The sequence below is a fragment of the Malurus melanocephalus genome, unplaced genomic scaffold (assembly GCF_030028575.1).
Source record: "Malurus melanocephalus ecotype Western Australia unplaced genomic scaffold, MMel_1.1 scaffold_91, whole genome shotgun sequence".
NCBI lineage: Eukaryota > Metazoa > Chordata > Aves > Passeriformes > Maluridae > Malurus > Malurus melanocephalus.
The window spans coordinates 292,134-316,412 of record NW_026623323.1 but is presented as its reverse complement, the minus strand read 5'-3'; the positions used below and the strand labels follow the sequence as shown (position 1 = coordinate 316,412).

Below are 24,279 nucleotides of genomic sequence, written 5' to 3'. Positions count from 1 at the left end.
ATCTCTCAGCAGGACACAAAGTCTGTTAGGTCTTATTTTTTTCAGCATGGAACCAATGAATTCACAGCTCATTATTTAAATGTCTGTTGCCATTGTATCTCAAAACACAAATACAGAATCACAATGCCTGGGAAATAAAATAAGAAATGAAGAAAATGAAGAAAAAAGTTACAGTATTATAAGATCAGCCTAATTAATAGAGGGCCTGGAAAAACAGCCACGACATTTCTCTCAGAAATAACACCACTATATCTTCACTGCACACAGACTCACACTCAGGATTGCAATTCTGATGCATAAGCCATGAGATTGTGTGTGTGAGAAACTAAAACTTTCTCAAAAAAGTCATTGTGACTGTGTTTTTCTAAATAAAACCATCATCTGACTCTTGAGCCCAAAGGCATGCCTTAGGCACATGCAATCCCAGCTGTACTCTCAGCTACTGCTGCACCTTTCAGTGTCGGATTGAAAGCCCTGACTGACTCCTCTCCTCTGTGTGAGAGGGTTTGGACAGAGCCACTGGAAGGGATGAATTCTGTGGCTGGACCGGGAGGATGCAGTCAGTCTACAGCAAAGACTAATGCACTCTGTACGCCTGAGTGAACAGGGCAAACAGGACTGTTCTCTTGGGAATCAGGATGGAATGAAATGTTATCAGAAAATAAAAACAGCTGGCTCCCAACAGCACATCAGACATCTGGTGAAAAAAGGCACAGAGAGCTCATAGAATATTTCTGATCACTGTTACAAACACTTTACCTTCTCTGCCTTAGTATCACACTCTGTGAAACAAATCTTCACCAGCAAACTTTTCRTTTCCTAGATTATAATATTTTTAGAGGTTATTTCCACTGTATTCCTGGTGAACAGGTAGCAGTTTTTGTTTGTTTGCTTTATTTTTTCTCAACAAAGAGAAAAAGGGCAAGTTCAATAAAGAAACATTTAAACTGTTTTACTGAGAGCTACTCRAATAGCAACAGCTACATGAATGATATGAAAATGATTCCTATTTCAAGTTACAGCAAGGCATAACCACATCATCCATTGCGAGTGTATTTGCCTTCTTGGAAGAAYAGCTCTGAACACCAAGCACAACAAACCCCATTCGACCATTTTATTATTTGCATTAGAGCAAAACTATTATCAAAGACAAAGTTTAGTGCTCTAACAAACCTTGCTTTCTTCCTGCTGCACATATTATTGATGACTTTCACAGCCTAATTTCTCTCACCATGTACCAGACACTAATTACATGGCTTACAACAGATAGACACTATATAACAAAAACTTCCTGAACTGTATTTTGAAGCTGTCAGAAGTAATTTTCTGAGACAGAGTTAGATCACTGATGCACATCCACCTCTACATCTTGGGCTTGAAATTTGAAAATTCAATATGCATTTTAAATTACATTATACTAAGTGCATGAAATTTGACTCAAAAATTGCTATGTTTTTTATCAGCAAATTCCTGCTATTGATTGAAGAGGACTATTTCTTTTATTATTTTTTAAAAGCACAAGGTACACATTTTTACCCAGCCAGCATGGCCCTGTATTAGGTTTTTCCAYACACCACTGCTGTGCAGGCTGTAGCCTCCAGGAAGAAAAAGGCAAATAGAGAGATAATGGGAAGTAGTGTTTCCATGTCCCTTCTAAACCCACTTGGGATGCACCTAATCAACAAAAACATCAGCCATCTGGTGACAATTGGTTCTGAATACTAAAACCTTCTAGATGCTTTTATATTAGCAGTTTGTTATGTGACTACTGAACCACTTAATATTAATTTAATCACTTAATAATTGACCATTGCTTAGCTTTGAGCCCAGCACTTTGCATATGGCACTGTAACAGCTGAGTATCTTACCTAAAAAGTAATTTCTTATTCACAGGTAGTATTTTCACCAGTTTGCAGCTGATCTGGGAAGAGAACCTTCATCTCCTGAATAACAGTGATCTACTTAAAAACTTCTGCTTTTCTTTTCAGGGAGGGGTGCACAGCAAGCAAACACTGAACACTGTTCCTCTGCAAGACTAGTTTCTTTGTGATACACTGAGAAATAAAAATACCAAACACCTGAAAGATGTCCAGTGCTGCCTTTCAAATCAAGAAATCATTCTTGAACTGTTCTCAGATGAATTTTATCTGCATCACTTCTGTCCATCTCTCTCTCCCCAGTAACAGTAATAGCAAAACTCACCTCTGGGAAATTAATCATCTATTGAGCATCTCTGGGATGTGAATTGCAGCAGTCATTCTGATAAATTGCATTTTGCGTCCCCAAAAAAATTTGAGTCTAAATAGAAAGATGGGCATCAGAGTGGAATGCTCTGTCAGTCTCCATTTTACATCAAGTGCAGAGCACATTGCAAGGTACCTGCTTGCTAGAAGCTCCTAAAAATCCAAAACCAATACATCAATTCCAATTTTCACTGAAAGATCGTGACAAATTTGTACTTTCAAGTAATTTAATTACAGCAATAAGAGTTTATATTACTGCATTCCAGGGCTTGAAATTACAGTTTTACTACAGTTACTGCCAAGCACTCTCACTGGATGTTAAGCCCTTTGATAATTCTCTTCATATTACAACTGTGTGTGTATCTTGCCCCTCCCTTWTCTGGCCAAGGATAAGCAAATCACTGTTTTTCACAGAAAACACAGCAAGCCCTGATCAAAAACAGAAAAGCCCAAAATCTCCTACTCTTAGAGAAATGAAAAAATTTCAAACCACTCTTGTGTAAGTGTACTTAAAAGTACACTGCCCACCTGCTGGCTCCTTCACTACCTAGAATCAGCTTCCTTAAAACACTGGCAAATGCGATCACAAATCTATTTTATCTTCCTCTGAGCCAGTCCAAATCCATGACTTGAAGCTCTCATGGCTGCAGGCACACACACACTGGCAAGCTGAGCACAAACAAGATAAAAGCAAATGTGACTTGCTTTAAAAGCCCTCCCGCCTGTCACCTACCCCKCACGCGAAGCGGGGACAATTAATGGATGGGGCTGTTTTCTGAAGTGGCAGCAATCTGGAGCCTGGGATGAGTAAGTGCAGTAAATGAGGGATTTGCTGCCAGCTGCTGGCACAAAGGATGCTGTGGGTTTGTGCGTGTCTAACTGCTCACATCRGAGAGAATCCACACTAACGCCTGTGGCCAAGCTTCAAATGGCCTGGGATGGTCTTTCTGTCCATTTATTTATTGCAAAACAGGGAGGAGTCAGCTATGCTTGAGTCAGCTGCTCCAGAAACAAAAGAAATAAACAACCTTGTGATCTAAACAAAACTGATCTTTAATTTTTAAAGTACACAATTATGGGGTTTGGGGGAATTTTTCTCCAGAATATAAGGAAGAGTATGCACTGACAGTTTCTCATTTACAGAGAAAGTTAATAAAAAGCAGATGGAGCTCATAATACAGCAACTACAATACATGCTGTAATYAAGCTGGCAGTCCAAACAATAAACACGATGTCAGCAAGGCACTCGTTTTAAATCTCTGAGTCAATTACAGATTGATTGCCTCAACAACACTTTACAGAAATTATTGACCATTTACAAAGTTGCTTTGGGGTAAGCAATCCTGCAACARGTAGACTGCAGATTAATTACCAAACTCAGCAGTGAGTACCTAATGTGAACACTTGGGAGAAGCCTTGAAACTAAAAAGATGCTTTTCCTGGAAATACTCACATGCCAAACATCATAAACACAGAGAACAGCAATTTTTTYTCCACCTTGCTACTTCATCCTGAGGAGATGAGGAAAGCAGCCACTGGCAAAAAGACTGAATAATTTCTGTGCATGCACACAATTCAAATGGCAAAATCTGCAATTATTGTCACTCTTAGCAAATTATTGAAAAATCTAGACTAGAAGATAGTGAAGAATAGAAGTTTGGGCCTCCAGACAGAGAATCTGTCCCCTCAGAAAAATGGTGGCAGTGGTGTTTCATTTGAAATGCTGAGAAAAATCAAAGAAAATCATTGTTTCAAGTTCTACATCCACAGTTTGAAAAAAAAATAAAAATCCCAGTGTTAGTTTTCCCATAATTGTTTCTCTGTAGAAAAAAAAAATAATTACAGGCCCTTTCTAGCACCTCCTACAAATATTTCGTGTACCACCAATTTGAACCAGAAAAATGGAGAGCAACAGCTGTGGACAAACAACAGAAATCAACTGAAAATTTCCCCAGCAGTTTAGTGTCTAAACACCTATGGGAAAAGACAAGTTTTCCACTAAATGAAGGAAAATCAAAGTAAAATTCTAAGTCACAATTACAGGAAAAAAACCCCTCTAAATATTGATAATGCAATGAGTAATAAATTTATGTCATACTCTGAAAGTTGCCTTTAACTGATTTWATTTGGGTAAGTTTCATGTATCATATCAGGCATGAGAGTAACTTCAAAAATTACYGGCAAATACCACACTTACAAAGCAGAGGACTGCAGAAAACATGCAAAAATATCTGTCTTTGTCATTGTACATTAGAGGGACAAGAAAAAGAAGAGTTCATGGCAAAGAGTCTCTTACTGCTTGACAATTTCTTCCTTTGGTCTGATATTACTTTTACACTGCTAAGAAGTGATTTTCAATATGAGTMAGCTGATTAAAAGCACAACTCATTTTGTCATAGCTTTCTTATCTTTGTCTGGCATTTTACCAGTAATTCATGCTATAAATGGCCTTCTCTATAGWAGTTTCTTTTGATTTATTTTTCTTMCAACCTCATCACTCTGGAACTAATTTTGTCTTCACTTATGGAATCCAAAAGTTTGCTTCCCTCCCTAGTGCACTGTCATGGTTTTCCTAACAGAGAAAAGCAGCATCTTTCAGTAAGCAAATCTCAAAGAAAATAAAAAAATACTGCATCCAAAATAGCCACTTCCAGTATTTTTCCCCCCTCACAGAAAGCACATGTTCCTTCTGACAACTCAGATTTTTTTTAAGGGACCCAGACAGCATCTAAAACACATCAATTCACCTTTGTGACCCTCCACATGACAGTGCCCAGAGGATGGAGGGCTGAACACCAGTGCTATTGCTCACTGCACTCAGAGCAACAGGAACAGCAGAGGGGAACGATACAAAGGAATGTATTTTGCACATGTATGGCTACAAATTTACTGCTAGAAATCGCAGTGGGAGCTGCTTGGCACGGGAGTATTTTAACCCAATTCCACAAAACAGCTGGCACTTTCCTGAAGCCCAGTRTTTTCTCAGCTTAGTTTCTTGGCTACTGCTCTCCTCCAGCATTGCAAAACCARGTCTACATTATTTGACATTGCACTGGACACAAATCCAATCAGYTGGATGAAAGCTACACTCAATATTAATCCTTTTTATTGCTGTCTTGGTTTATTTGCACACATTCTAATTCTGTTTCGTGATTTTTTAGTAGAAATTGCCAATATTCTCAGCTCCCATGGACTAGAAATTCATGTTTCGTGTTCCTGGTAGTTTAAGTCATACATATGTTTTGATGCAAGACAAGACATCTGTTAAATGTTTAACAAATTTAAATGGCAGTCATCAAAATCACATCTTTATGGAAGCTGCACAAAGACATTAGATGGGAACAGAGACATGTTAGACATTTAATCCCTAATCTAGGGCAGCAATGAAAGTACACATCAATACAGCAGTGTTCACCAGCTTTTCCCCAGACAATTTATTAAGTAAGAAGCTCAGAATTGTGCGTGATCCTATTTCCAGTATTAGGGTATGTACTGGAAGCTCATGCCAGACACCTCAGAACACAAGGCTGTAATCCTCCCCTCCACTTTTTGGAATATACATTTGCACCCAGCCCTTCTACAACATTTCCCTCTTTTGCACCTCCCATCTGTTTTCCCATTATCTTTACACCATCTTAATTTTTCTATTCTTTCAAAACGCTCATTTCTTGAAGACTCCCACTCTAAGCTCATGTTTCCTGCCATTCCACCCACCTCTTTCCAACTGGCTTCAGTCTCCTCATAAGCCTCTCATTTCCTCTCTGTGTGTCTCACTTTCCCACTCCACTTCATTCCTGACTCTGTTCCTTTCTCACAGCTTTGGTCCCATTAACAAAAGCTCATTTGCTTTCCCTTTCACCCAAGTTAATACAGGGAGAAGATGCTGCCAACAGCCCTCTGTGACTTGGTGAGCATTTATGGTCCYGGTATCCCCAGATAAACTAAACCAATTCCAAAGCCAAAACAACCAGAGTGCTCAACAAACATTTACCATTAAAAACCAAATATTTAAGCTTTAGAAATCTGGGCCAAAAAAAAAGTCACAAAACCACTAGTTATACCCTGGATTTGGTTCTCTTTAGATCCAACTSCTTTACAGAAAACGTCAGTCTAGCCAAATAATCAAGGAATGAAATGACGAGCACCATTTCCTACAAGGTTAAATTTGTACAGATGGAAAATTTCAAATTCTGAAAACTGTATTACACCTATTTTTCAGATATTCCCTCCTACTGCTGCTTCAGAAAAATCATATGATTCAAATTACAGTTTCCAGAGGAAGTCATTAAACAGACTAAAATTTCTATCAATGATGGTTTTGTGAGTTTGCACTTGGTCTTTGGCACRGACTCTGCCTATATTTAGAACACACAGTATAAAGAGAAGGCTTGCAATCAAAGCAATTACACAAAATTATTTATATTACATCAGATTTGTGGGGAGAGGATAATACTTACACTAATTCGAGATGGTTTCTAAGAGTGGCACAGGTTTGGRGAGGGGAATGCAGTAGCCAGCCCTACCTGCATGTGCTCCTGTCTCCAAGAAAGTCTGTTTGAAGCATGCAGTTACAGAAACACCATATCAAAAAACTGGAAAGACTATATTTTTTTTTTTTTTCAGCTACATAAAATCCCAGTTTAGGTATCATTCTTCTAAAGTATCATTCATAAAAATGCCGTGTTCTTACCAGTAATATTCAAGGGCATGTGATTTTTTTTTCCTCCAAACTGTGACAAGACTGTTAAGTAGATTTCTGCTATATGTCTTAGTTCCTCTATGAGAGCTGAAGGGTTCTGGTCTCCTCCACTCAAGCCATTTTTTGTTCCAAATCAAAACAAAAACTCAAATCATGTTTACTAACCTGACGTGTCATTGCCACTCATTGAGCAACACTTACTGCATAACTGGAGTGCTGAAATGAGCATCCTGAGTTTTTTATATTAGTGCCAGATATCTGCATCAGTGATGCATTAGATTGGTATCAAGAGCTCAATGTCCCTTAAAACTTTCTCAACCATTAGGATTTCAACACACAGAGTACATTATACTTAAAAAAAAAAAGCTGAAACATGACACGCATCCTTTCTTAACATTTCTCAAGCTAAACCCAGGAAAAAGTACAKGTAATAAAAGAATACAAGTGTACTATGGACACTTAATGTCAAGCATTCATCTTCTCTCATGAAAAGTACTCAAGAGGATGAACAACCCCTTTTCTAAAGGAAAAAAGTACTAGAGTAATGCAAATAACATTAGTTTTGCTGTAACAAGGTCAAGCACAAAAGTAAGTTTAAGGCCATTCTATGAAACAGAAAAAATTTGTAATTTCCCAGACCACGTACCAGATCTGACTGAAATTTTATTTGAGGAAGCAACTGAAGAGACAYGAAACAATCTTACTCCCCCCACCTCAGGTCCTGCCAGCATTCTCAAGAAACATAACAGAGCACCCTTTTTCTCCTGGCATGACTTATTTTCAATTCCATTGCAGAATCATGTGAGCAACTCWTCTACTTTTAAAATAAGAGCATWATTTTTCTCTTTWAATCTACTTATACACACAGTTATTRGCGGGACAATTGCATAACAGGGTGAATCTTTTTYCCTGTTTTTAGCAAAGTCAAATAAGAGCTGCAAAGGAATTTTGCTGCACTCAGAGAGCTGACACAGAATACCCAAACCAACAGTTCTGTTGTCATGGGCACCAACAAGGAAAAGGCATTTAAATGCCAAGACTTTAAAGAAAACCCTTCCTGAAGTAGCATAAAGTCAGACCCACAACTTTATACCTTGGGAACCAAAACATAACAATTTAGGAAAATTTCTGCTGACAAAAGAGCGCTGGCCTCCATAAGGCAGCGGCCCTGAATGCCCCCTGCGTCAGTGGGACTGGCACCAGGGCATGCCAGGCTGCAGGGCTGAGCTGCCTAGCAGGGAGCTATGGAGGCAGGGGACAGGCTGGAAGCATGCAGCAAGGCAGGAGACAGAGAGAAGACCACAACTGAGCTGTTTGCCAGCTGTGAAAACACTCCTGACTCCCCTGATTTMGTTTCTAGCAAAAGCAGTCCCCAGTTTTGCCTTTCCAAGTGCCTGGAAAAGGCACAAGTGAGAGCACCTCTATCTTTATTGACAATGTTTGGAATAAGGCTGTCTTAGAGCTGATCAGAATCTATTGTGCCACCTGCTATGACATGAAGGTATCTCAGATTGGTACACTGGGATCCCCTTTGTCACTCCTGAAGTGACTGGGAAARCTCATCTTGCAGCACCTTTGGGTGGCCCTCTGTGTGATGGAGTGAAAAGCTCCTCTCCTGAGGCAAAGGTGCCTGCAGCAGAGTCAGCAAACCATCACCTCCCTTGATGCCTTATCAACCAGGCTCATCTGAAATAGAGGCCAGAAACTTAAGAGAAGGAGAATAGACAACTTTAATCCAAGCCTAACAGGCCTACTGGTACATTAGGGCAGACAAAGCCTCCTCCTGAGGCTACACCCAAAATGGACACCGGGTCATGAGATCTTCACCTTTCATAAGTTCTGCCTTATTAACATATCGGGTCTTAATTCTCTAATGATCTTCAGGTGATGATGTCAACTACCCCAAACTTGCTCCCCCCCCAGCTTGCTGTTGTTTACATATTTTGGGGCTCTGAGGCAGCGAGGTGTCCTTGGATTCAGGCTCAGAGAGGGATTGTTTTGTCTAAAGATGGGGGAATGGTAGTTTTAGTGCTGTACTAGAGAAATACAAGAATACAGATGCATGAAAATACGGAAACAAAAAATCCTAAGGCATCACCCTCACCTCACTGCAACAAGTATTGGCAGGGGACTCTTTCCTTGCCCTTCAGGATGCTGATCCACATGAACAAGGCAGGCACCTTCCATGCAGCTAAACCCTCACCAGGGTSTAAACCTCAGAGTAGCAGCAGACACCCAGCCAGTTCCAGCTGAGATAAAGTACATTACTTGCTCTGTAAGAATTGTTTTGCAGGATGACTTTGGGCAATTTCAGCCTGTACTGCCATTGATCTGCACACTGAAATCAGTGCTGAGACTAAATTAATTAAACCTTGATCAAGAAGCAATACAATAGGTAGCTCTGTTTTTAAGTGCTTACACATGTAGGTACTTCAGAGGCTTAGGTGTTTTCTTCTGTGCATTACTCTACACCCCTAGAAAAAGACCACAGAACAGCAAGAGTCATCRCTCCATACATTTWAGGTTCCTACCAGGASTTARGGTACAGTCTTTCAGGACAGTTGGYACCATTTTCAAAAGCATCTTAGGGGGTGAGATGCTCAAGTTTGTCAGAAAAAATCCATGCACCACTATAGGTCTCCAAGGGCCTGATAAATTCCCCCACCCCCTTTATTTTTAATTGGAGCTTAAGGCTCTAAACCAATTAAGTGGCTATTCATAGCACTGAATTAAAGGTAAGAAAAAGAGTTGATTATATCCTGATCTGGTTTGGTGGTTTTTTTTTGTGAGAATAGCAGAAACTACAATTACTGTAACTAGAAACAGGACATGAAGGTATGAAAGTAGGTCAAGAGCAGGAGTTGACCCAAACTATGTAAAATTACTGTTAGAGTTCTCATTTCATTAACAAACCTGAAGCATTTGGTAGCCCTGTGATGCTCTGTGACCTTCTCAGGTCAGGCTGATTCAGCATTTGAGACTGATGTGCAAAATAAAACTCAGTTCCATTGTTGCCCTAACAGAAACAAAAGTTATCCATTCCTTTTACAGTAACTTACAGTAAAGAGTGTTTTTCTTTAAGACTGATAAATCAGCAACACAGATAAGTGGCAGCAGGCACACAAGCAATTCCAGAACATGAAGCCCTGTTTTCTATTATTCACAACATTTTTATGCATTTTCAGAAGTTATATAGGGCTACAAATGAAGAGGCTGCAATTTTAGAAGTGGATAAAATGATAAAAGGACTTTAAAATCCTATTCACATGAATACTTTTACCCCACAATTCATATGCGCATAGTCTTCAGAAAAATAGCAGGAATCACTTCTCTATTCAAAGAATTAAGATCAAATCAAGTGTAACTAAGAAAAGCAGCCTCTGTAACAAAACGTTTTCACGAAATTTCAACCATCTCTGAAATACACAATCTTTAATTTCTACAGTTTTTCCACAATTCAGCTAGTTCCAAATCACTTCATAACAAAATTAAAATTAGGCACAATACATATACATGGTGAAAAAGGAAAATATGAACCCATGTCTCTTCAATCTAGAATAAGGACATTACTCTATACAGAATCAGAGGATTTTTAAAGCTGGAAAGTACCTCCAAGATCAAGTCCCATCTTGGACTGAACACACCTTGGCACTGAGTGCCAGACTGCTTGGTTTTTTGAACAGTTCCAAGGATGGCAGCTCCACCACTTCCCTGTTCCAATACTTGCCCACTCTTTCAGGGAAGATACGCACACAATCATGTAGAGCACAGGATTATCTATTTGGAAATTACATAAGACAACAGCAAATAGCCTAAACTACTACACAATTTTTATGCTTATTGGACTGAAATCGAACTCAGCCAATTTCTTGGGAAWAATTCAGGTTATATAACTGCACTTTGCGAGCATGCCAGCCTCTGAAGTACACCAAGCCACCTGRTATTTACAAAAAGATTAAGTATGTAACATAAATTTAGTGGCACAGACAAAAAAATCTTTTCAGTATTTCAGCAATCTCAGCCATAACTGAAAGAAGAGAAATCTATTAATTTCACTGAACTTTGCATTTTTACAAAATATCATCAATGCAATGAGAATCTCCTGAAGCAAGTTTTCAAAACCAGTTAATGGTACACAAACACTTTTCACTCCACTCAAAGATTCTCAACATCTGACTCTTTGAGCCCACTGCTTTGCTTAGGAGTGCTTTGGTTTGCTGGAGTTTTTGGGGTTGTGGTTGGGGTTTTTGTGGGGGGAAGGAGAATCTAGAGGGTTCCAGACACATTAAACAGCACTGTAACCTCTTGCAAAGTTCACACGACTCCTAGAGAATGATGCTATGCAGGGTTATTAATACTTCCATTATGACTGATATTTTATAATAAAACATTGGGTTTGGACATAAGCACTGACAAAGTCACACTTGTATCCGTTAATCTGAGATGGGGTTTTTTTTCTCTTTTTTCACTGAAATTACTGCACGGCACTCTCTCGTTTGCACAAATCTGGGATTCAGCTCAGCTGCAATACTGAGAGAAATATTGCATAACTTAYGCTACACTTGTGTTTTAAGCAACAAAACATGAAAAATATTTTAATAAATGAAAACCTGTGTTTTAATGTCATCCCTCCATGGAACATGCATGTAAATGATGAAGTGCTCGCAAATGGGATGCTGCACAGGCAGGCACAGCTCTGAACTGCTCATATATTAACCACTCCTTGGATATTTCACTGCTAGAGGCTTAGATTTAAAAGCAGTTTGGACTCCTTTCAGAAAATATTGTACTGACAAACTGAATCGAGAAAATAAGGTATTTTTGAAAAGAAAAATAAATTATCTGCAAAGCCTAAAATCAGATTTATCAGAAAGCCTATGGCAAAGGAGGAAATAACCTGGCATTTTATCTGCAGACTTTCATAAGGCTGCACAGCCTGACGCTGCAGTTCTTTCTTCCCTCCCTCCCTTTTTCATCCAAAAATACAAACTTCAGCTTCTGTTACAGTATTGGGAAACAACTGAAAGTTGATTTAAAAGCCTGAAACTGCAAACATTTTAGCTCGCTCTAGATATCTAAGGCAGTAACTCACATTCAAGTTTGKCCTTGAGTTGGCCATGCAGTGACATTTGTTTTAACAAAAAAGGAGGCTCTAGCTTTTATCACAATACCTCCTGAAAGATGCCAAGTGCTCCCCCTGTACCTAAACAACATTCCAATAATCCAGAGTGAGGTTTAACAAATTTGGCTGAAGTCTCTCTGTGGTTATTTGCCTCAAGCACAGTTTTACAGTCACTAACTTCATTGTGAATGTTACCTTCACAGCTTAGGATACCGACAAGAAAATACTGCCCTTGGCTTGAAGATAATTTGCAAAAGGCAAAGTTTAATGAAAAGTGTGAAACCAAATTGCCAGGCAATAAATGCCAGCAGTGCCCAATATTTGCTATTGCTGCCTTCCTTCCAATGCCTTCAGTACTGCTCTGTTTCTTCCCCTCTTSCTCTTCTCCTTGGACATGAATTTGACRTGCTCTGTACTTGTATTTGAGATATACTAATGAAAAACAGCACGTAGTAAATGTTCTGATAATCTAATTTAAATTTTAAAAAGTTATTAAAAAAAGATGAAAGAATTAGTAAAAAGAAAAATCAGATGAGGAAAAAAAATACAAGCAGAGCGCAGGTGAGATTTTTGTTGATCAACTTTAAATGCATCAGTGATAAGAGTGGAAAAAAAAAAGAAAAAAAGCAAAATAAAAACCCAACAAGCCACAAACCCAGAAGCAGCAAATAAGAAGTGAAATTATAGCAGGTCAAGAGAGAAAGAAAAGAAATAAATTGGCAACCTCAAGAAATTATGCAGATGAAAAAGAGGTGGAAACTAAAGAAAATAGAAGAGGAGTAAAAATATGGGAAAAACAGGAAGTAAAAAGAGAAAGTTAAGTCCTTTTTAAAAGTGAATGATGGAAGAGACCCCAGAGATATACCTTCTCTGTAAGTTCAATTTATCTTCAATTTCCCCTTACCAGCTTCTTTAACTTCCCAAAATACTCCCTGCTCCAACTCTCTGAGCATCTTCCTGCTTAGAGCCACTAAGTTTCCAGGAGCTGTAGAGATTCCTRTGGTGACTGTTACCCCAAAGCTATTTCAAGGCTGTCTGCATTCTGAGCACACACACATCCCATAACCTCTTTATGGCTGCYGAAATACAAAGGGACACAGTGGTATGGGGGAAGGAGAAATTCAAAATAAAAAGGAGTAAGGAATATATAGGTGAAATGTGAACTCCCACATAACTGTCTCCTAAAGAATACCTTCAATAACCATCAACAAGCACTAAGCACTGTGACATTCAGCTGCTCCCCAGGAAAAAGCTTTCCAGATCCATACAAACACATGGAGAAACACATGAGTAGTTGGCGTTAAGACAGCAAGCAAATGCACAAGGAACTGCCCCTCTCCAACAGGAATAGCAATCCGTGGAGAGTTTACAGCCACCCTGGTCCCCCATGCGAGCACCAGTGACAGCACAGCACAAAGGGCTGGACAGCAAGAACAGGACAGGGAAGCATTGTGGGAAAGGAGAGGAGACAAAAACATCACCTTATGCCTGTTTGAGAAGAACTACAGCATCTGACCATKTAGGATTTGGCAAGCTACTCACACACACCTTTATACCACTGAATAAAGCTTTAAGAGACAATTAACAGCATTCCTAAGGAGCAGGAACTACAACCAAATGACAAAGCATGTTAAGAGCCAAAGTTACCGTCTCTCATTTTGGTCTTTAATTCAGCAGACTGCAGAAGACCTCAGACTGCCACAACAGGAGGCTTTGATAAAMCCTGAGCTCTACAGATCCAGTGCAAAGCAGAGCAAATTGTGCCAGCGCTGATTCCTTCGTTACCAATGACAGGAACCAGTCATCAAGTTCTTTAAATTGTTATCTTCCCTCCCTAAATCCTTAATGTTATAGGATCTCTTTGTGAACCTGAACAAATGGCTTGCTTTAAGATGCTACRGAAGATTTACATGTGTTTGTGTGTTTTCTAAACATTTATTTCATAAGACTTTAACCCTCCTCATCACTGGAGCAAGGCTGCAGCATCTGGTGTTCGTTAAAACCAGGAAATTCCTGTTTTGCTGTTATGAAACTGTTGAGAGTTGATAATTGGTTCTTTTTAAATTTAGCTTGCAATGAGCTATTTTAGAAAACTCATTAAATAATAAATTTGAATCAGCAAATTTTTAAAACTGTTTGTGCTAAATTCAGACATTACTCTTCTGCAATTCAAAATAAAACAGGAAATATTTATCAAGTGTAAATTAAGGAATTATCATTATGATAATTAGAATGTAGCATTTTGCACTCATCAATTTAAAAGCTGTAATGCATATAATGCAGAAAATAAATTATACAGCCCCTCACAGAACATCTACTCTTGGTGCTCCAGCTTTACTATAGCCCATTTTTTTCTACAAGATCACAAAAAGATACTCGATCTTGTACAGAACTTAATCTTCATATCTTTGCTGAACCTKGCTATTGATACCTTGGCTGTAAATTTCAATACCTTTGCATTTCAATACAAAAAGAAAGTAAGTTTGTCCTTATTTAGTATGGGTGTCAAATTAAAAATTGACAACAGCAGTGAGAAGAACAATATAYTAAGCGTTTCATGACAGACAGACCAATAGCACATAAACAAAAGCCATGTTTTCCTGATGACTGTTTCTCCTCTGCATTGGGAGGAAAGCTGTGAATGACCTCAAGCCACGCCACAAACAGACCAGAATGAGAAGCTGCTGAAACTGCAGACAAATAATCCTGCAAAACCCTGAAAAAGGTACCTCTTGATTATGATGGGATACGGTGTAGGGCTGGGGTGAAACACYGTCCACCCCCAGCTGCTGCTCCCTCCCTGAACAGCTCAGGCACTGAGCTCCCAGCCAAGGAGACAGGCAGAGATAGCGTGTTCTGAGTTCAAGTCCCCAGWGARCCCARCAGTTATKAGCTGCAGACTCTCCTCTCAATCAYAAAATGTCATTAAGTGAAGCAAAGAGTATGTTAAACACTTGGAATATTTCCCCCTATATAAACAGCTGCTGTGGCTGCAAATGGGAAGTTACAGAATTGCAAACAATTGGTATTAAGTGTAAACAGAACATATAAACTATACTTTATTTCACAAGAAATAGGAACCTCAGGGTTAAGGGGTTCTTTGTACACATGCTGTGATTTACTATCTTAGGTGTATATATACACAAGTTAGCACATCAAAGCTGGCCCAAGAATACAAGTCTTGACTCTAGAGCCACCCTGAAATCCACAGGCACTGGAAACACATTTTTTAATATTTAGCAATATTTTTTAATATTGCTAAATGCCTAGTTCACAGCCCACCACTCTCTCACTACCTAAAGTTTCTTTTGGCATKAAGAGTTTCCAGGATAATCATTCCCACTGCAGATACACTCAGTATGCCCAGCGTAATTGTTCCCTTTCCTCCATTTTTAGTTTTATCAGTTCATAACTCCTAGCTGTTTTATTTCCCTTGGTATTCAAATTCATTACATGTACTGATAGAGCTTCACCATATTATCTTCTATTCGAGGTCACCAATAAAGAGGTTAAATTAATCTACTTTAAAATCACCATCTCTAAGCACCAATGCAGAAACCCAGCCAATCACCTCTCTTACCCCTCTTTACTTGGATTTTCATCCATGTTTTCATTTTCAGAATTAAGCCCATTTATATTAAGGGAATAAAAGGTGCAAGCACCACTTTATTTATTCTTTTCTATCCTCTGAAGAAAAACTCTTGCATCTCAGTTTCCTGAGGAGCTTTAGCTGTGCATCAATTCATGAAACCTCAGGCTGAGGGTATGCAGAAATTTATATTTATATATAAATATTTATTTATATATATATAAAAATAAACATATATATATCACAGGTAGAGCACAGGTTTGCATATGGAGACCTTGTCACTCTTGCATTACTATAAGTGTTAGTTCCACATATTAATGCTTCATACATAACACCTGCATTTTTCCCAGTCTAAATTCCTTCCTCAGCGTTCCTCACTCAAGCAAGATTCTTTTTCCATGCAAGTGGGGAGAAGAAAAAAAAAATTAAATAAATGTGGATTTCAATGCCATGAAAATACCTCAGAGACAATATCACTTTCCAACATAAAAATTTTATTAATCCTGCACCTTTCTAGAGATGATTTTTCTTCTCATGAGACCTTATTAATTTTCTGAAGGTTAACTCACACCTTCATCTATACACTCTATATCTAACATACAGACAAGTAATCTGAACTTCACTTTCTTGGGTTTTAATATGTTTCAGCCCAGATAGAAATACATGCAATGTTAAAAATCACTCCAAATTTAATTTTTTTGTGCAGAAGAGAAATTAAGTGTTACTTTGAATCAATCACAGCTATGATTCCTCAGGAACATAACAAGAAGGTTTATTTCAAAGAGAGATGTTCCAGACTTAGTTCAAACAAATGGGATGGACTTMCAAAAGAAGCATCATTTAAAGCACATAATACCGGTCATTCCTAAGAAACAGCTCCACTTAGGTTTCTTAGAGAACCCAAAACAGCGTGCAGGCTGTCCCTGACAGGGACACAATGAGTATTTACTGTTCTGCTGGGCTTGGCCAACACTCATCTTTGTGCTCTACAGAAACAAACAAAAAACCCCACAGAACACCCACTTATCGACCGTGTTACCAGAAACGCTGACTTTGGCTGCTGTAAAATAAAGAAACTGTTCTGATTAGACAGATTTATACAGCAGAAGGCACACGTGCTTAATACAGTAAGCACAACAGTATTGATTAAATAAAGCACTTGTAGAATTGCAAGCTCCTTAAAATGGCTTTGTGTATCAAATACCCCGATAAAGCCAAGACAACTTCAATGTTGAATTTCTGTGAGAAACAGTAGACTGAAATGCAAATATTTCAGGTGTCCCATATTGCTGTGTGACTAAAAATTGAATTGTTATTCTGTTGTTTTACTATTCTAACAACCAATCCCACCCCATAAGGACAAAATAAAATACCTTTTTTCGATTTTGCTCCAATCTTCAACTTTGATGGCCAAGCAATCTGTGTATTTGTTTCTTCCATAATCTATCAGAAAGAAAGCATTGACAGAAAATTAAGTTTTTCTTTTTCTCCTACAAGGCCATAAGTTCATTTTCTGAAAATACAATGTTTACCATTTTTAAATCCATTGACTTATGAACAGTACAAGTCATTAACAGCTTCTCTGTTTTTTCTTGAGAACTTTTGTCTGTATTAAGTATGGCTGAATTCTGATCATTCAAAAGAATTCCACAGAGGAAACCCAAGATGTTCAACAGCTTGCATTAAGTTCAAATGACCACTAACAGCTATGGCAGGCTACATCCACCTCAGAGGGAAGYTCAAACCTTTACAATTAGCACAAGTATTTATTTGGTTACCTTAAAATGGTTTTTAAGTAAAGCCTATCAAATTTAAATCGAGTCCTTTTGCACCTCCAGAAGTCAAGATAWATTGGTTTGCTTCACCTTTACCCAAAAGCAGCTTCTCACTGTAAGTTTATCCAGACTCCAAAATTTTTACTTCTTGGTTTAGCAGGTCAGAGCAGACATTTGACAGCATTTATTTATTATGACACAGTGTATGCAATCTGTCCATCTCCAACCAGGCAGCAGGGAAAGCTCCCTGCAGACACTCTAAMAGTGTGAAAACCATGCAATCATTTAGCTCAGTGTCAGCTCTCATTCTGTGGCTGCCTTTGGCTCAGTGGAAATTTTACCAGCCCTATTACAGGCATATTATACTGAAATTTCATCCTGGCACAGAGCTATGGTGTTGCACCAAACCATGGAGGAGTAACACAGGAGAAGAAACTGCATGACACCAAAGATTTCAGATATATGAATGGAAAGCCAGCTCCTAGAAATGCTGGCCATGTCTACTGAGACTGAAAGACTTCTGTTTAATCCTAAAATCTCATCAATAAGCATGGTGAGCCCATACCTCTCATCACATTTGGGATGAAAACAATTAAAAAGTAGAAATAATTAGTACAGCCACATCCAAGAGGAAAACTAATGCATTAAGAAAACAGATACAACACCACTAAGTTTTCCATAACAGTATCATTCAGAACAAAGGCAGGCTCCTGTAACAGTTTTTAATTCTTATCTTCTACATCCAAATCCCAAGGACACCACAACAACTTCCAGATTAGTATGCCATGTGGAAAAACTGAAAGTGTCAGCCAGACTTCATTATACTATGTTTTTGGTTTCAGCAACTATTGGATAATAAGTTACAGCTGAAATAAAACATTTCCAGGAGGGTGAAATTCTACCAGCAACATACAYATACTTTTCACCATTTTTCAATCCAGATGTGAAAAAAGCGATTTCAAAGAATCCACTTGTCTCTGATAAAAGGCTTTGGGTCAGGAGTAGTTTTTTTTATTATTATTTTATTTTTTTTTTTTTAAATTGTGCAACAGGCAGAGAAATATGCAGAAAATTGGAAGGCACTAGCTAAAAGGAGAAGGGAGATGGTAAAACAAAGAATGGTGCAGGACTGAGTTAAAGATCCAACATGAAAGGAACCACAAGAGAGGAGACAGAAGAAGAATGCATGTCATTCAAGACAAGGGTTACATCCCATCAGTGCTTTACCCTCTCAGTAAAKGTCAGAAACTTTGGTCTTAAAGAAGTTAAATCCTCCCTGTTTCTAACACTAAACTAAAATAAAAGGAAAGCYCACCACTTCAGAGATGCACATTGTGGGGACAAATGAAAAAGATGCTTATGAGATCCTCAAAGGAAAAGTAGTCTGATTGCCAGCTACTGAGATTTGGCCATCTAATATCCTCATGATCTTTGTAGAATACAATCCTAAAAATTACCACATTAGACCAAAAAAGACAACTCACTTTGGTTGCTACAAAGACAAGTTTATCTACTGTGTTAGGCAAAAAAACCCAAAAAACAGGATGCATTTAAATGAAGTACATTTACTGAAGTATCAAAATGATCAGTCTGTGCTGACTTTCAGCTCCAGGCTTCAATTTTAAAATAAATCAGGGCTTTCATAAAAACCCTTAAAAAGAAACTACACCACTTACTTCTTAAACTTCTATGGTATTTAATTTATTATTTAAGTATTTATGTATTGTATTTAWTGTAACAGCAGAGTGCCACAAAGCTCTGGAAAACAAGGAACTGAGTTTTTACCAGAGCAGTTAAACCTGAAAGCAAAGATGATATTGAAAACGGCATAGATGGCTGTTGCATCAAATTTTTGTTCAGGTTTATCATTCTAACCCAGGCAGTTTTAAGTGACAAGATCTTATTTTTTTCCCTGAAAAATCTGGAATCATTCTATGAAAACCTCAAGTTCATGTTGCAATGGAGCAGCCTTATTAGTGAAAACTCTGTGTTATGCCACATGGCCTGAAAACAGAGTTTCTGCTCTCACATGAACAAAAACACAACTCAGAAATGCTACAGCTATAGTACCTCTGTTCCAATTGTATAAATACTTGAGTTGCATAACATTTAGAGGAAACTCAGCCTAGGGATGACTCAGAGTTCACGATCTCTGCAGAACAGCACCTCTGCATAGCTTCCCTTATTTTCATATAAAGTAAGTGATAGAAGGAGTACTCCTCAGTGCTCTCCTGGCCTTGAGGGATCAACTGACCAGAAGGATCAGGCATATTTGGYAGCAAGGTTAAATCCCCTAGTAAATAACCTCATGCTTCTTCCCAAAATGAGGGAAAATTTAAGAAATTGTCTTTCTACAACTTTCCTTCCTTCCCTTTCCCCAAGTCTAATTGTAGTGTTTATGAGCCAAAATATGTAAACTATTCTCAGTGGAGAAAAAACACAAGAGGACAAGACACTGGAAGAACCAACAAAACAAATAAGACTGTACTCTGACCCTGAAAAAAACTGGCTCTAGTTGCAAATCAYTGAGCCTTCAAGAAAAAAGTCTAACTGTAAGGCAGCTGGAAGACAAGCTTTTGGCTTCCTTGTATTCCAGCTTGAAAAGTTTATAGTTTAACCACTCTGGGGAGTTTTTACATTAAGACGGTATGAAATGATTTTTTTCTTATGCTGTATTTTTCGTTGAGCTGATTTTGGATGGAAACTGGAATGTCCTGAATGAAAAAAAAACAACCAAACAAAACTCCCCCAAAGCCCACAAATATTTCAGAATTCAAAGGAAGCATTTTACACACAGTAGATGAACAAGAACAACATATACAACAGACCTTTCYTCATCTAAAGCAAGCACAGAAGAATCAAAGTATTCTTTATAGCTAGTGCTGGTAAGTTACCTATTTCTGACCTTCCCCTCTTTGGGATTTGGRTATCTTCACCTTTTCTGCTGTAATTATTATTCACAGTGAAAGGAAATATGGGTCAGACAGAACCTGGATCTACTAGTGAGTTTCTGCCAYTTCCATGCCTGAATTCTGTCCCCACTTGACCGCTTTTAAGTGAGATTCTTCTTCCACTCAAGYGGGGAAGAGGAAAATGAAATAAATTTGGACTTCAATACTATGTGGGAAAGTACCTCAGAGACAATCTCACCTTACACCATAAAAATGCAATGCTGAGTTTCTGAATTGTTGCTTTCATAGATTTCAAATGTTCATCATACGTCTTCAGCATTCACAGAAGTTGTCTTAGTCTGCTCAGTTTGTATGCATTAACAGCTGTATAAACAAGTTTATTCTTATGGTTTATTTGAATAATGGAATAAAACTTCCATGAAAAAGCAATAAAAATATATTTCCATGTGAGCTGGAGATGACCTGAAGGGTTAGAGCAGACAAGTGAAATTCTATATGGGGTGRTCCTTAGTTCTTCCTCTTGCAATGCATAAGGGGTGATGCAGCAGAATCTGAGAGGATGACTAATCCCTGAACATGACTTTTGGCAGCAAGAACAGAGCAATGGGTGCAGCTGGAACCAGAATTATTACATTTAATGGTTTGTTGTTTCTTCGGTTTGGGGGGAGGAGAAAGCAAGGCAAGAACAAGGATGGGAAGGAAGAACAAGACACCAAAGAGGGTTGTGCGAAGTTACCCATTGTGAATTCGAAGTTCAAAACTGGAGAGGCCAGAGAAAGCACTTGCATTGTCAGAGTACATCAGTGGGCAGCAYCAAGGACTATTGGTTTGGTGACGAAATTTGAGGAATAAAAAAAAGTTAAAACAGAGATTACAAAACTTAACTCAAAGCTTTGTGCAAGTACGTAGGTCTTGTGGAAGCCTGGCCAACATTTTGGGCACAGCAATGGATTTGCATGCCAAGCCCTGTTGTAGTTGCTTTCCCCTTGAGGTGATCTACAAGAGGAATTCCAATCAAGAATTCAGTTTATCACAGCTACTACTCTAAAAGTGAGACAGTACAGCCTGACTGCACAGTGTTAACACTCATTCTGCAGGTAAGGATGCTCCTGAGAAGCAGCAATGGCACGTGGCCCCAGGCCCTCGCACATTCCAGAGTTTCCAGCTGGTGCGCCTGAGTGACAAGAAACCCCATCCCCTATGCAGAGATCCAGAATTAAAACCATAAACCACGGAAGATTCTTTAGTAAGTTTGTTCTGACTTTAGACTGTTATTACTAATATCACGCATGTAAGTGTGATCTGTTTAAAATACACAACCAAAYGATGCACAGGGAGGACAAGGACCAAGCTCCAGTTGTGTGTCTGTACAGAAATGAGCAGCAGGACAAAAGGGCCTCCCCATGTGCAAGGAGGTGAGTGCCAGTGTGTCTTCAAGAATAGGGCTCCTGATTTTCCTATTTTATAGTCCAACTGCCAGAAGCCCAGACACATTTTCAGAAAAGTACCTGTAGGTGACTGCTTGGCTAGTCCTTCTTCCCTAATTTTACCTGTCTCAGAAAACAGTAATATGTAAATGATTTTAGACATTATRGAATAAGCAGCATGGACAAGGATGAATACTCTCATATGTTTTTGTTCATGCTTCCACTGCAAGTCATTTGCTTCAATCCTACAGGGAATTGATCTTCACCTACTCACTTGTCCACCTCTATTACACTGATTTTTATTACAAGTTTTGTTAAACGCTAAAATAACCATCAAAAAACATTAAASTGCTTCTGACTGACACATAAAAAGGGAACAGAAGGAAAACTTGCCTGCTTTCCATTTGCATACTGCTACACAGCTTCATGTCAATCTAAGCAAAACACCAACACTCTTCCCTACAACTTGTCATGACCAATACTTTTGTGGCTTGTGCGTACGTACTTTGAGACTTGCACAGAGCACAAACAGGCTCTTTGTTGTCAAGGACTAATCCCAGCCCATACTGACTCTAACAAATTTACTATCTTCACAAATATTCACAGCTATTCCTCAAGACTTTATCAAGAATTAACGCAAGCATGTGCAGGATGAAGGGGTACTGAAGCTAAAATTTGAGGTCAAGGTTAACTCATAGGCAATGAATGTATTCACTTATAGTTTTGATCACATGTATCGGTTCACAACACTTAAAACTCACCCCTAATTAACAGGCCATATATAAAAGCAATAAAGGCASCAAAGACATCAGCTTTACAAATCAAACTTTCAGACAATACATAAAAGCTCGAAATCACTACAGATGAAATGGGGGAAGGTACCTATATGGATATGGCTTTGGAATTTTTATCGTTACCCTTTGCAGTAAGGGGTTTTTAGCCTAGAAGGGGTGAGAACACATGCATGTAATGCACATACACACTGCACCTTTTTTAAATCTTCACTTCACCTGAAATGAACAGAGAAGGTTCACTGTTAAAACAAAGGTCTTGTTGAAGAAAATTTTGCAGTATTGTTGCTGCATTCAAAAACTGCATTAAGTAAACCTTCTACAAAAATAACATTTACAGAACTTTGTACTTAATTTACAAATRAAGGAAATTAAGTGAGAGTAAGGCTCACTTAAATTAAATACCTTTGCCTATGGAGAAACACTGAAGTCCTTCACTTGGTTGAAATGTTCTGTTTACCCTCCATAGAAATATGAGTCAAGKGTTACAGGTAATACTTTTGTTTTAAATAAATTACAAAGCATAGTCAAAAACATTAAAGAAATATTTAGGCCTGCAAAAAAATTATAAAAGGATTTCTCTGTATGGCATTTATGAATTGCACAAGTAATATAAAAAATTGTAGGAAGWARTGTCATTGAAAAATGAAGCTCCTAYAGGACACTGTTAGAAACACCAACATACACACAACTCACATACTTACAAGTCAGAAACCCARTGTATATTCTTGAATTGTATCATTCTCCTTGTCTTATTTTTATTAATCTTTTTTTCCCTGAGGTAAAAGCTAGAAACATTTCTGAGAATAAAATCCCTCCATTATTTTAAGGGAGGGTTTAAGTCTCAGAATGAAAAGCAATGAGCACCTCAGCTGAGCCAGTGGTGATAAACCACTCCTCCTCCACTGCTTTACAATGCAAGAGACCTTGCACCAAGTGTTAAGTATAGCAATAAACTGGCGTAAAATTGAACTTGATCGACTAAAAATCATTTTAGAGGTCAAATCTCAAGTCAGTGTCCACTGTATCAGAAGCAGCACAGAAGAAACTAGAGGTGAAATGAGAAAATAAAAATCCTTGGAATTACTCCATTGCTTTAGCAGAATGGTCACTATACTACAGATAGGATCAATGCCATTTTCCACAAAAATGAAGCCATCCCACCACTTAGCTCTGCCTGAACTAAGCAAAAAGTTAAGTAAGCATTCTTGATTTACCTTTTTAGAAAAACCGATCCAACCTAAATAGTCTCCTTTCCACTGGGTGGGGTTTTGCCAAAAGGGAGACAAATGTCTCAATCCCAAGATTTCCTGCAAATGCTRAATTCTACTGACATTCTTTCAGCCCTCTAATCCATGCTGCCCTCTCCAAGCAATCCCTTCCCCTTCCCAGGAAGCTAAATGAGAGAAAGCTCAGTGTAAATTGGATGCCAGCATTCCCATCCCAGCCAGGCACTCAAAGCCAATTCTGGAAACATATGGCCTTAATATATCCYTGTCACATGCTATGAGCCAAACTCTACATCAGGAGGTTATTTTAATGCTAGTGCAGATCCTGATTTCTGCCCAGAAAAAGTGGAATGTGTGGAACCAGTTCCTGCAGCTCTAAACTGCTCCTGTGGTTGAAATCGAGACATGAGCCAGGATGATAATGTCTAATCACCACCAGCTCACGAGGTCTCACCACCAAGATAAATAACACAGGAAGAAATGGAGAGCTGA

At 38.5% G+C, this 24,279-nt stretch overlaps 1 protein-coding gene across 1 annotated transcript in view; it reads right to left on the bottom strand.

Moving 5' to 3' along the window:
* The window catches only part of BICC1 (BicC family RNA binding protein 1), an 89,845-nt gene that overhangs the window by 27,973 nt on the left and 37,593 nt on the right, over positions 1-24,279 (bottom strand). The window contains exon 3 of the mRNA XM_057368371.1: positions 17,027-17,096. Coding sequence (XP_057224354.1) covers positions 17,027-17,096 — 70 coding nt within the window. The remainder of the gene's footprint in view (positions 1-17,026; positions 17,097-24,279) is intronic.